The following is a 13,029-nucleotide window of genomic DNA, read 5'->3' as shown; positions in this document are numbered from 1 at the left end:
GTGTGATAAAAGAGGGACAACAGATACCAGAGGGGCAGTCAAGATAAGTTATTTTTATTTCAATAAAAAAGGGCGCATGATGAGCTAAGTAATTCATTACCGTGATATAATAATTAAGAGCAGACATATTATTTCAACAATATTATATAAATATATAAATACATAATCACCATACTTTATTATCTTATCTTAATCCATAGGAAACCCAATTTCATATGTTTAATCAAATATTTAAAATTACTTGCATGCATGATTGATTTTTGTCTTTTATGTCAAAGATGGTTTAAACAAAAAAAATCACAATAGATTGGCTTTCAAAATTTCTTGTCTGAATTTTCAAATTGGTAAAGAATGTTCATCGTTCATGAAAGTACTAACATCAAATATGAAAACATTTCCTCTGACGACATGGTCCCCAAACCCCACTTCCAAGTTGCACACGGCTGGTGCTGTTTGCCATCTGTATACATGAACAATCGTTCTTACGAAATTACACAATTTTTTTTTTTGGGGGGGGGGGGGGGCCTCAGTTGTTGTCGAGATGATTGCATCAGATGCATGTGAAACTGGGATTTTAAATGTTTGCTGCATGTTGAAAGTCTGAATTTAAAGATATCTCTGGTCACAAATCTTCGGGTTTTATCATCTTACAATATCCCCAGAAATACCTATATTTCACTTAATTTTCCGAGTGTGCCAGTTTGCTCTTGTCACGTGAACTATCAAGATAAAAATATTGTCTTTTTATGAAATATTACGATTAAAAAGTTGTGTCAATGCAGATTTAAAATCAAAAATATTATTGTTTACAAAGTAGGTTATCCATTAAACGATTTTTACTTTTTTGTGCAATTTTTAGAAAAGGTCGTCTGCATTTCTTCACAAGTTAACTTTGCAGTTTTCCCGATTGTTTCACATTCAATGTCTACCTCGAGAAAATGTATGTTTGAACTTGCTTAGTAACTTAATTCCAGAACTGTTGAACTGTGTTGTATATCAATCTATTCTGTTTTAATTGTTTCTCTGAATTTCTTTGTTCGTTGCAAACATATTCCAATAATTTGCAGGCAGCCATAGAAAAAATGAAATTGGCACAGCGGGATTTTTTTTTTTCTTTCGTATAGCATCATTTAAAGCAATTTTATATAAAGCTATGATAGCCTGTTGTACTCGTCGGTTGCTATTTTAAGAGAAAATAAAATCATTCCATTTAATTTTAGTTTTTATTTCAAGTCATTTTTGTTGTAACTAGTTAACCAGAACGCTTTTATTGATTTTTTTCATTAATAGTGTCCTTGCTAACACGGAACAAGCATTAAAATGATAAAGCTGTCAGTGTTTATACAAATGAGCTTATATTTTGAGACTAGATTTCCCACTTCTGATCAAAGGTAAGATAAGGTAAGTTTGGATTTTAAGTACGTATTAGTATTGTCATCTTATAAAGTTATTCTGATTCAATTATTTCAACCAGAAACTATGTGACAATGATTAAATAAAGAAGTGTCAATCATATATAATATATATAATGATGAAGTTTAGGTGGTATGAATATGACCCGTGTTTTTAGCAAATCCCTAATACAATGTTTGATGGTGCGCCTGCCAGATGAGGAACTTATAGATAAGTTCCTTTTTTTATAAGTAACAGGTGACTTAATTTATTGGTATCTGTATCAGACCTGGAATTTGTTAATTATTGGTAATGGAAATTATGTTGAAAATAAACAGGCCTGGAATGATGTATTTCTAATCGACACCATTGTTATATATAGGTTATATATAAAATTGAATTATTTGTAGCTAGGTGTAGACGATTTTTTCATTTCCAAAAAAGCTAAGACAAATCTTTAACCTGGAATTGTTATAAAAATCAAAAATCAAAAAAAATTTGTACAGATGGGGGTTTTATAACATGGTAAATTTACTTCCGAAAGCCCATAGTAATTTGCTTTCGCTGGTAACATGTATTATGCCAAAAATAGAAGTATTAATAATTTTTTTCCGAAAAATGTTAAAATGATATTTACGAAATTTAATTGGAATACACTACATTTTTATTTTTTATTTTTTTTTTTAATTAAAAAAAAATAAAAAAATAATATATTAAGCAAGTAAGTAAGCAAGTAAAACTGTATTTGGATTCGGCATATTGAATCCTATAAACTAACTAGCAAAGTGGCGGCTACATACTTGCATAACAGCGTTATTATAATTACATTATGCAGCCATTCATAACGTCGCCTTACAATACAATCAATTTCATTTCAAATCTAAATACTCCCATGAAGTTCTATGTCTCCAACTAATACTACTCAATATAATAGTGGTCAAAGGTACCAGGATTATAATTTAATACGCCAGACGCGTGTTTCGTCTGTATAAGACTCATCAGTGACGCTCAGGTCAAAATAGCTATTAAGCCAAACAAATAAAAAGTTGAAGAGCATTAATAATAATAACTATCAGATGGTATTTCAATGGGCTTTTAAATCAAAAACAAAATCAAACATATTTGTAGTAAGATTCAACCTGTGAAATGAAAAATTCAGATTAATGATGCTGTACGAAGTGCAAGAGTAATGTTAAACGAATGTGACCATGATACTTTTGTTCAGTCATAATAAACACATGGTCATATGACACCTTTGGTATGTTTGGTTGAATCCAATGTTTTATAAAACAATAGATATAACAGCATCTGTGGAGTTAAAAATGTTTCTATAGAATTCACAATCCCATTCCAAATACTAGTAGTTCAAGATAATACCGCCGTCAGTTACAATTGCCTCTTATTCTTTTCTGATTATTTGTTTAGAGTGACATTCCTAAAATCAATTTCAATGTGTGTTTATTTTTTATGCGTCCGCTCAAGAATTTAAATGATGAAAGGTTAAAAAAATTTTTTATCCGACTCTTATAATTTTAGAATACTGTTTTAATCAAACACTGCTAACAGCTTTCCTCTTTTGATTTTTCGTGTTTTAAACTTTTCATAGAAACCTCAGTATATTCATTTCTGTATGTAAATACTTTAACATGTCCATCATCAAAGCCAATCCAGACATGATCGTTAGGAGCAATAGCCAAGCAAGCAGGTAGATTCTCGTGTGTGTCAATTTGAAGCAACATGCCTTCTTTGTCGATTAGATGCTGTCTAAAGCCTATTCTGTCTAACACGGTTATTGTTCCATCAGATAGAAATCCTGCACCTATAAAATCATAATCGATTCGGTTTGCAACCTTCAGATCGGTCTCCGGATATTTGAATTTCATGATTCCACTTTCATCCGTTATGGTAATCCATGAAGCCTTTCCTTCCGGACAACTTACTATACATAAATCGCCTTTCGTGTTTTCGGACAAATAAGCTGGTGCTTCAATGTCAACTTTATCTTCCGATAAAACAAGATCACTCTCAAGCTGTGTTTTGTCATTTGCATATCTTCGAATAATTGGGTTCTTAACTGGATTCTGGTCAGAGGCTGGTTTTTCGATAAGACATACGGTAATGTCGCCGTTAACAGACGCAGATTTACAGGTACATAAACACACAGCCTGAAGAGGTGCAGTGTTCTTATAAGTTCCAAGGGTATAGTTTCTATTTCTAGCGAAGAAATTGAATCCGAATGATCCACTATATTTCAGCTGCTTGAGTGACTTCTTGTTTCCCATTCCAATGATAAGCTCGTTTGCGTTATTACGGGTGGCACACTGTGGTCTCTCTTCTATAGTCTTTATTATTTTTGTTTTAACCATTCCCGTGCTACAGTCAACTTCTTCGATATCACTGTGAATAAGCCATGCTTGAAGACTCTGCTTTGGTATAATATGGGAGACTTTGTCAGTACGTTTAAACGTTTTAACAGCCAGAAAATCTCTCTTGTCTTCAACTACAATTGATACCGGGTAAGAATCACTTCCGTTTTCCTCTTCTGTTTCCCCATTTCTGTATTGGTCCACATTGTGTCTACGCTGAAAATCAACTGCAGCAACCTCGGCATACGTTCCTGATTCCATGTATCCAAGGATAGTTTGCAATTTACCTTTTTGTACCGAATCATCTTGGCACTGATATCTTGGTGGTTGAATTGTCGGTGGTACGTCCAAGTACGGATCATCAGTCATACTTGATGAAAGTGTTTCATCGTAGGACACTACCTCTGTATCCAACATGTCTAAACATCTAGATTCAACAATTTGTATAGTTTCTTGGATTAGGTTTATTCTAGATCGCTGCCTCGCAGAAAATCTGTCAAATTCATCGTTCGCAGCATTTCTAGCAGATTCAAAATCTTGGACCAACTCATCTTGTAATTCGTCAAACGCTTTCTTTGCCATTTCTCGTCTAAGTTTTACCTTCTCAAGTTGTTTATCGACTGAATTATTAAAATCTGTTTTGCCTTTGAGCGCCTTTTCTAATGCATCCTGTATGTTAGGGAGGTTGTTGTCTCTACTATTCTTTGCATTCTGTTTCAAATGTTGCCTTTTGTTGCTGAGATAATCCTTGAGTTTGATTTGCTTATGCCCACAGTGACTTCCTACGATACAGTCATCGCATATCATCACATGATCATCTTCACAATAGAACCTTGCATTCTCCGATGGATGGTCTGGACACATGATAAACTGATTGCTTTGTTCGGGTGATTGTGCCATTACTGAAATGTATAAATACTATCATTGAGTTTTCAAAATCTCATGTTATTATATGACTATTAAATTTTCTGTTTTTTCATTGCCTAAAAGCAAAGGAAATCCTTTATGATAAAACGTTTTATTCCACATTGCTCATCTCTGGAATGTTTTCTATATGAATTGGATTTTGAATAAATAAACATATTCACCTGCGGAAAAAGTGTATTCACCGCGCAAAACGTCGTGTGCTTTTACGTGTATGATTTTGGTAAAAAAAAAATATGATTTCCAATTGGTTTTGGTAAATAATTTCTACTACATACATTTCTCTGGGAATATTGAATAAAACAATTACTGTCTTTTGTTTTGGTAAATATGTGGTTTTATTGACTCTTGGAAAAATGATTTGCACTTCGGCCGTTGGTCTCGGTGAATATCAGTTTTTCAAAAGTCAATAAAACCACATATTTACCGCATCAAAAGACAGTAATTGTATAATAATTATCGCTGCAAAAACCATTAGAGGCTAATAATATTCTTAATATTGTGAACACCTTCTGTGTACCTCAATATAGATATTCCAATGCAATGTCAATGACAAAGATTTATGAAGTCAATTAAGTTCCCTGTTTTTCTTTTTCTTTTTCTTCTTATGTTCTTTTTATAGTTTTGCTCTTCTGCTTGTTTGGTTTTATGTATTTGTTTTAGTGAAGTTTATCAAATATTTTAACTACTAGTAAGTACTGACATGCCATCTCCAGACCTCAATTAAACTGATTGAAAGATTACGTCTTTATCATATAAATATCAAGCAAAATCCCTCCCTTTAGAGGTTTAGTATTATACCATCATACCATCATAAAATATATGAGAAGAACAAAACCCGTATCATGCCAACAACTCGTTTTTCGAATAAATGTCTTTATTTCAATTCTATTTCATTACGTTAAAATGTATATGCATGGCCATTGTCTGCCTTCGTACCAATAGAGTGTATCTTTTACACTTATCAATAAATGTATTACTCAATTTGAAGTTTGTCAAAGTGATTCCCATACAAGAAATATTTCACCGAATCTTCCGAAGAGTCCGGTATCTTTAATGAGGTTTTTAAAAAGATTTAATATTGATTTGATATCGAAAGTGAGGCGAAAGATACCAAAGGAACAATCAAACTAATAAGTCGAAAATAAACTGACAAAGCAATGGCTAAAAAAAACAAAGACAACAAGACAAAGCAACATTGTTATAAACTATGTTTATGACAGGGAAAATGGGAGAATGCAATGACAATATGAAATGGGAAAAAATAAAAATAAAAAGAGAGGCCCTGCAAATAGGCACCACACAGGACAATTTTTAAAAGGTAAATAAACACAACAATTTAATAAAAACTAAATAAAGTAATAAAAGATTGAAGGAATCCAATTATTGATAAAATTGAGAATGGAAATGGGGAATAAGTCAAAGAAACAAAATCGCGACCAAAAAGCAGATAATGCCGGAAGCCACCAATGGCCATAGCCATCGTTTTTGGAGAAATTATTTGTTAAGCATATGTACAAATATGCCATGTTGCACCCAATTCGGTTCGTGTTGCTCAAACTATTATTTTGTATAAAGTGTGTTGTGAACTGGTGCGTCTTTTCGGTTTTTTTTAGGCGTGGTCTGGTCAATTTGCCTTAAACTTATGTGTTTTGAATGTCCTTTTGGGATTTTCAGCGTTTATTTTTATCTGTGATAATCTAGCGTTATAGAATACTGCGGGATATGATATGTTAGGTCAAGAATTCTTGTTTAAATTCAAATTCATACTGGTATTTCTTAAAATACTTCAATTGAGCGCTGTTCACTGCATGATACAATGATCCTTCCCGGAATGAGAATGAATAAATCTTATCAATTAATAGCTTCATATTTTTTTTAATTTCGGTAACGATCGATATCGTTATTGTATTAAGTTAAACTTGGAAACCGAAAAAGTTATTGTAAGTGAGTTCTTGGCGTGCATTGGCTTGCATTGTAAGTTTTGTATTTTTTTCGAATTTAAGTGCTTATTCATTAATCCTTGATCTTCTTTAAAGTGCACATAGTTCTAAAGATCGCTTCGCGGTAGTTGAAAGTACTCTATAATTTAGACACCCTAATCGATTTTTTTCATTTATCTAAGTATGACATTATATCTAGGTAAAAACAACATCATGCTTATGATTAAAATCAAATAAAGTTATAAAGAATCACAGTGCTTACGTACCTGATAAACCATTCATGTTTAATAAAACAAAATATGTTTTGAAAGAATTTTGTTAATTTAAGACCATGTAATGATATAAGCCGTTATTGAAAAACACGATTCATGTTTTTGTAACGGCGGTTATTTGAAAAAAAAAATACACGCAATTTATAATTGTGCAAAGGTTTAAATACCTTATGACTTAATTATCGTTAGATTTTATCTAATTTTCATAATAGAAGAAATATGTTTCAGGTTATTATAATAGGAATGACATACGCCTACTTACTTTTCTATTTTATATCTACGAGAAATACAACATAAAATTAAAAATGGAAATGGAGAATGTGTCAAAGAGACAACAACCTGATCAAAGAGCGGAAAACAGCCGAAGACCATCAATGAGTCTTCAATACACTGAGAAAATCCAGCACCCGGAGGAGTGCTTCAGTTTCCCCCTAAACAAAAATGTGTACTTGTTTAGTGATAATGGACGTCATACTAAACTCCAATATACAAAAGAAACTAAAATTGAAATTTATACAAGACTAACAAAGGCCAGAGGCTCCTGACTTGGGACAGGCGCAAAAAAATGCAGCGGGGTTAAACATGTTTGTGAGATATCAACCCTCCCCTAATACCTCTAGACAAAGAAGAAAAAAGAAACACACAACAATACGCACAGTAAAACTTAGTTAATAAGAAGTCCGAGTCCGATAACTATATCTAATTTATATTCTTGACTGTTCATCAACGAGCATACACCAAGAGTTCGATAACTATATTTAATGTATGTTCTTGTCTGTTCATCAACGAGCATACACCAAGAGTCCGATAACTATATTTAATGTATGTTCTTGTCTGTTCACCAACGAACATACACCAAGAGTCCGATAACTATATTTAATGTATGTTCTTGACTGTTCACCAACGAACATACACCAAGAGTCCGATAACTATATTTAATGTATGTTCTTGACTGTTCACCAACGAGCATACACCAAGAGTCCGATAACTATATTTAATGTATGTTCTTGTCTGTTCATCAACGAGCATACACCAAGAGTCCGATAACTATATTTAATGTATGTTCTTGACTGTTCACCAACGAACATACACCAAGAGTCCGATAACTATATTTAATGTATGTTCTTGACTGTTCACCAACGAACATACACCAAGAGTCCGATAACTATATTTAATGTATGTTCTTGACTGTTCACCAACGAACATACACCAAGAGTCCGATAACTATATTTAATGTATATTCTTGACTGTTCACCAACGAACATACACCAAGAGTCCGATAACTATATTTAATGTATGTTCTTGACTGTTCATTAACGAACATACACTAATAAATAATATCCAAAAGATTAAGAAGAGATATCAGTGCGTGGGTAGTACAGTTAAGTGGTTTATTCAATATATAGTAGCAAAATTATAAAGTCTAATCAGCGTTTGTTTTATCTTGAATTAAATCTTTAGAAAAATTGAAAGTTCAATTTAATTTGTTGGGGCTATTTTCTGACATTATATTTCAGAAATGCTCAGAGTAAAAATTGGTCCGGTGCTATTCTCTATCCTATGAGACTAGACATTCTGACTTTAGGAAATGATTCAACAAATTAGATCAACTTAGAAAACAAATAGTAACTTCAAGTAAAGTGCTACTTTTCAATCTCATAAACTGATTCTATCCGTTTTGTCATATAATTTTGTTTCTAACATTGATCACTTAATCATTAAGACATCATTAAGGGATTTCAAAGGAATATAATAAATGTGTCATTAAAGGATTATCTTTTGAAATGCCCAAGGGCTCTGTGAGGACAAACATAAGTTGAGAAGATTTGATTGCATTAAAAACATTTTGATATTAATTAGGTGAAATAACAACACAGACAGGACCCAAACCACAGTTTGGTTTAAAAATGTTGTTTGAAATATTCAATCTTTCACTGAAATACATGTAAGGTGTGTATAGAATTATGAAAATTTCATCTTCATATTTTTTCCATTCATCTATATAGTTTTGTTTGATAAATTTTTATAAGATTTTTCATTGAACACCAAACCACCAAACACCAAAAAATTCCTAATATCATTTTAAACAAATATCAGAAACCAAGATCAAGACTTGATAATTTTTACCATTTTATGTTTATTACCTTAATGTGTGTTTTAAAGATTGATGTAATGTATTTAATACAGTAATTAACTGTGACAAAAATTTTATTCCATACTTCCTTTTGTTTTTGTTAATATTTTATTTTTATTATACAATATTCTTCAATTTTATGTATTTTACCAATTTGTAATGAAAAGTAATGTACTGTAATGGAGGCATTACATCAATTTTTAACTTAAGTAATCATTACATTACATGTAATTGTAATGCAGAAAATGTGCATTACAAATTACTTTGCATTACATCCAAAAAATGTAATATTACAATGCATTACAATTACAAATTACCATTACCCCAGGCCTGTTTGTTACTACTCCTAAATCTCCCTGACTGAGTTTAATCAAAATAATGTAATTAATCAAATCGAATCGAAAATGTTAAATAAGCTTACCTTACGAGTTAACCGTTCATAAATAATAGAACAATTTAATTTAGCTTTAAAATGGGCGGTTAATATAATGATATACACTGTAACCAAATACACCGTATATGTATTTATCAATTTTGTCAGGGTCAGTCGTTTGCAAAGCATACACGCAATTGACAAGTGTGCAAAATATTATATACCTTTAACTATTATTGAAATACAAAATCAGTGATTAAATCTTTTTGCAATATTAGATATATTAATTTACATTAGTACTGAATTTAATATAGAATAAGGAATTCAGTATGATTGCCAATGATACAAGTGACCGTCAGATACAAAATGACGTAGAAGTTAGCACCTATAGATCATCATACGGCATTGCACAGTGAGCAAAATTTATACTGCATAGCAAGCTGACTCAAAAATAACAATTCGGTCTACAAAAGAAACAAGAATGTAACAATGCCATACAAGTAGGCAAAATAATATTCTTAAATTGTTTTTTTTTAAGCAGTATTTCTTATCGACATTATCAATGCTCTCATCATTGATAGCATTTCATTATTATACATTATTTATGAAACCTTAGATTTGGAAAAAGAAACTGGTACAAAAGTACAAATATGAACAGTATCGAAACGTTTGAATCATTTGTGCATGGTTTCCATTAATTTATATACAACTGTTAGCATTAGGTATACAGTATATTATTGAAGCACACATGTATAATTACATAAATGACATAAATTTAAATATTCAAAAATCACATGCATGCATGTTTGATTGATTGCTGTCTTATGTGTTAAAGATTGTTATAAAGAATAGAAACAAATTACACGTAGTGCCTAACGTTCTTAAATATATAAACCATTTAAATATCGTTAACCCTTGGGTTGGTATCAAATTTGAGATCCCTTCGTTAAATCATTAGGGATAATGAAGATTTTCTTCAAATTCTAGAACATAGACAGTATGACGAGGTCCCCCCTTCCAACAAAAAATGCTTTAACTAACTAACCGTTTTAATAATTAATAATATTCCTTACAAATGCGTTTTACATATAAATATTTATAATTCTTTAAACTCGTTATCAACTGAGACGAATCTAAATTCGAACAGTTAATAAAACTTATTATAGTTGTGTTCCTTACAAAATCAGTACAATTCTTTTATTTCGAAAAATTGAGGTTATGAATAGTCATGGTATGGTCAGCTAAAAAATACACACAATTTTCTTACATGGGGAAATTGATTACTGAAAGCCGAAAGAAATTTGCTTTCACTAGAAGTATGTGCCAATTGGATTTTTTCTGTATTCATATCATTTCCCTCAAAGAAAATAAATGTGAATAAATTATATGTAAAAAGTCTAATTTTTGTCAATAGGAAAATCAACAACAAAAATGTCTTTAGAACCGGTATTTAAATAGAACAAATCGAAGATCATACATTCACTGGTATTAAAGAGATAATCGTAACTGGAATTACGACTATTCCAATATGGCGACGGAAAATCTTTATAGTCATTTTCTCATCACTTGGCGTCCGTCGTCGTCGTCGTCGTCATCGTCGTTAACAATTTTTCAAACATCTTCTCCTCTGAAACTACTGAATGGATTTGAATGAAACTTAAAATGATTGTTCCTTAGATTATCCTGCACAAAGTGTGTGCTTCGATTTTTGATCCGTCAAAAACATGGCCGCCGTTACTTAAAATAGAACATAGGGGTCAAATGCAGTTTTTGGCTTATATCTCAAAAACGGAAGCATTTAGAGCAAATCTGACAGGTGTAAAAATGTTCATTAGGTCAAGATCTATCAGCCCAGAAATTTTCAGATGAATCAAACAAACTATTGTTGGGTTGCTGCCACTTAATTGGTAATTTTAAGGAAATTTTGCAGTTTTTGGTCATTATCTTGAATATTATTATAGATGAAGATAAACTGTAAACAGCAAAAATGATCAGCAAAGTAAGATCTACAAATAGGTTAATATGACCAAAATTGTCAATTGACCCCTTAAGGGGTAAATGTCCTTTAATGACAATTTTTCACAATTTGTTCATCATATTTGCTAACTTTAAAAAATCTTCTCCTCTGAAACTACTGAATGGATTTGGATGAAACTTAGCATGATAGTTCCTTAGATTATCCTGCACAAAGTGTGTGCTTCGATTTTTGATCCGTCAAAAAACATGGCCGCCCTTACTTTAAATAGAAAATAGGGGTCAAATGCAGTTTTTGGCTTATATCTCAAAAACGAAAGCATTTAGAGCAAATCTGACATGGGGTAAAAATGTTCATTAGGTCAAGATCTATCAGCCCTGAAATTTTCAGACGAATCAAACAAACCATTGTTGGGTTGCTGCCACTTAATTGGTAATTTTAAGGAAATTTTGCAGTTTTTGGTCATTATCTTGAATATCATTATAGATAAAGATAAACTGTAAACAGCAAAAATGATCAGCAAAGTAAGATCTACAAATAAGTTAAATATGACCAAAATTGTCAATTGACCCCTTAAGGGGTTATTGTCCTTTAATGACAATTTTTTCACAATTTGTTCATCATCTTTGCTAACTTTAAAAAATCTTCTCCTCTAAAACTACTCAACCAAATTCAACCAAACTTCAACTGAATGATCAGTAGGATGTATAAAATAAAGTTTGTGTTTTATTTTCTATTTTGGTCTATTTTTTTAATACTTTATGCATTAGGTCAACTATATTTGGTGTATGAAAATATTTTATGATCTATATGTCGGTTACGCAGGTTTTATTTGAACTTGACCTCATTTTCACAGTCCATTGCTAAGTTTTAAGTGTTTGTGTTTTGGTCTCATTTTCTTTATTTATAAACAGTAAGTCATATATATTTGTAATATTGAAGAATTGTTAGCTGTACATGTTTGCCTGGCATGGTTCAATATGTTCAATAAGGCATTGTTTACCAGGTGAGCGATTCAGGCTCTTGAGAGCCTCTTGTTCTCAAATGTAGCATGTTTTTAACAATAGTTACTCAGCTGCAAGGTTTTCTCTACCATTACATCATATTTGAATCGTAACGGTGCACTGGAATCATCTAAGCGCTTTGAAAATTGCGTTGTGCCGTTGAAAAATTCGGAATGATAATCGTAACTCTATGGCATTTTTCTTCTGTGATAATCGTAATTTCCTTATCGGATAATAGTAACTGAAACATAATAAATGTGTCTTTCAGCATTTCAATGGTATTTTGTGTGCTAAAAATGAAAATGTCCAGTTTAACGATGATATTTACGCATATGAAAATAAATGGTACATTGTAAAATAAGACATCATCTTTACATAACAATTGCATGAGAAAAATAAAATCATGTACAGCATTAAAAAAATGAACTAAATTACGTAAAAAAATAACATTTAAAGTTTAGGTTCCAAAACCAATTGTCTCTTAGAGTACATTTCACGGAACATCTTTTTACTTAAACTGTCCAAAATATGTTTTACTAATGTAGGGATCAACCTGATGAAAGCAATCACCAACCAGTATTTGTATTTTATCGTAGGACTATAACTCTGTGAAGCAGATGCCCGGGAAAGTAAAACTTATGTATTC

General features: G+C 31.6%; 1 protein-coding gene across 1 annotated transcript; it reads right to left on the bottom strand.

Moving 5' to 3' along the window:
- Nucleotides 1-2,222: 2,222 nt before the first annotated feature.
- On the bottom strand, nt 2,223-9,508 carry LOC143063755 (uncharacterized). Its single transcript, XM_076236118.1, has 2 exons — nt 9,453-9,508; nt 2,223-4,660 (listed from the first exon to the last, which is right to left on the bottom strand). The coding sequence occupies exon 2, from the start codon at nt 4,656-4,658 to the stop codon at nt 2,952-2,954; it is 1,707 nt and encodes a 568-aa protein (XP_076092233.1). The 5' UTR covers nt 4,659-4,660; nt 9,453-9,508; the 3' UTR covers nt 2,223-2,951.
- Between the last annotated feature and the right edge of the window lie 3,521 nt (nt 9,509-13,029).

Source organism: Mytilus galloprovincialis, chromosome 2 (assembly GCF_965363235.1).
Source record: "Mytilus galloprovincialis chromosome 2, xbMytGall1.hap1.1, whole genome shotgun sequence".
NCBI classification, from domain to species: domain Eukaryota; kingdom Metazoa; phylum Mollusca; class Bivalvia; order Mytilida; family Mytilidae; genus Mytilus; species Mytilus galloprovincialis.
The sequence above is the reverse complement of the archived record's forward strand: the minus strand, read 5'-3'. Positions and strand labels throughout refer to the sequence as shown.

Excerpts from the sequence above, each read along its gene's own strand:
- LOC143063755 (XM_076236118.1), bottom strand. The coding sequence starts at position 4,658 with ATGGCACAATCACCCGAACAAAGCAATCAGTTTATCATGTGTCCAGAC.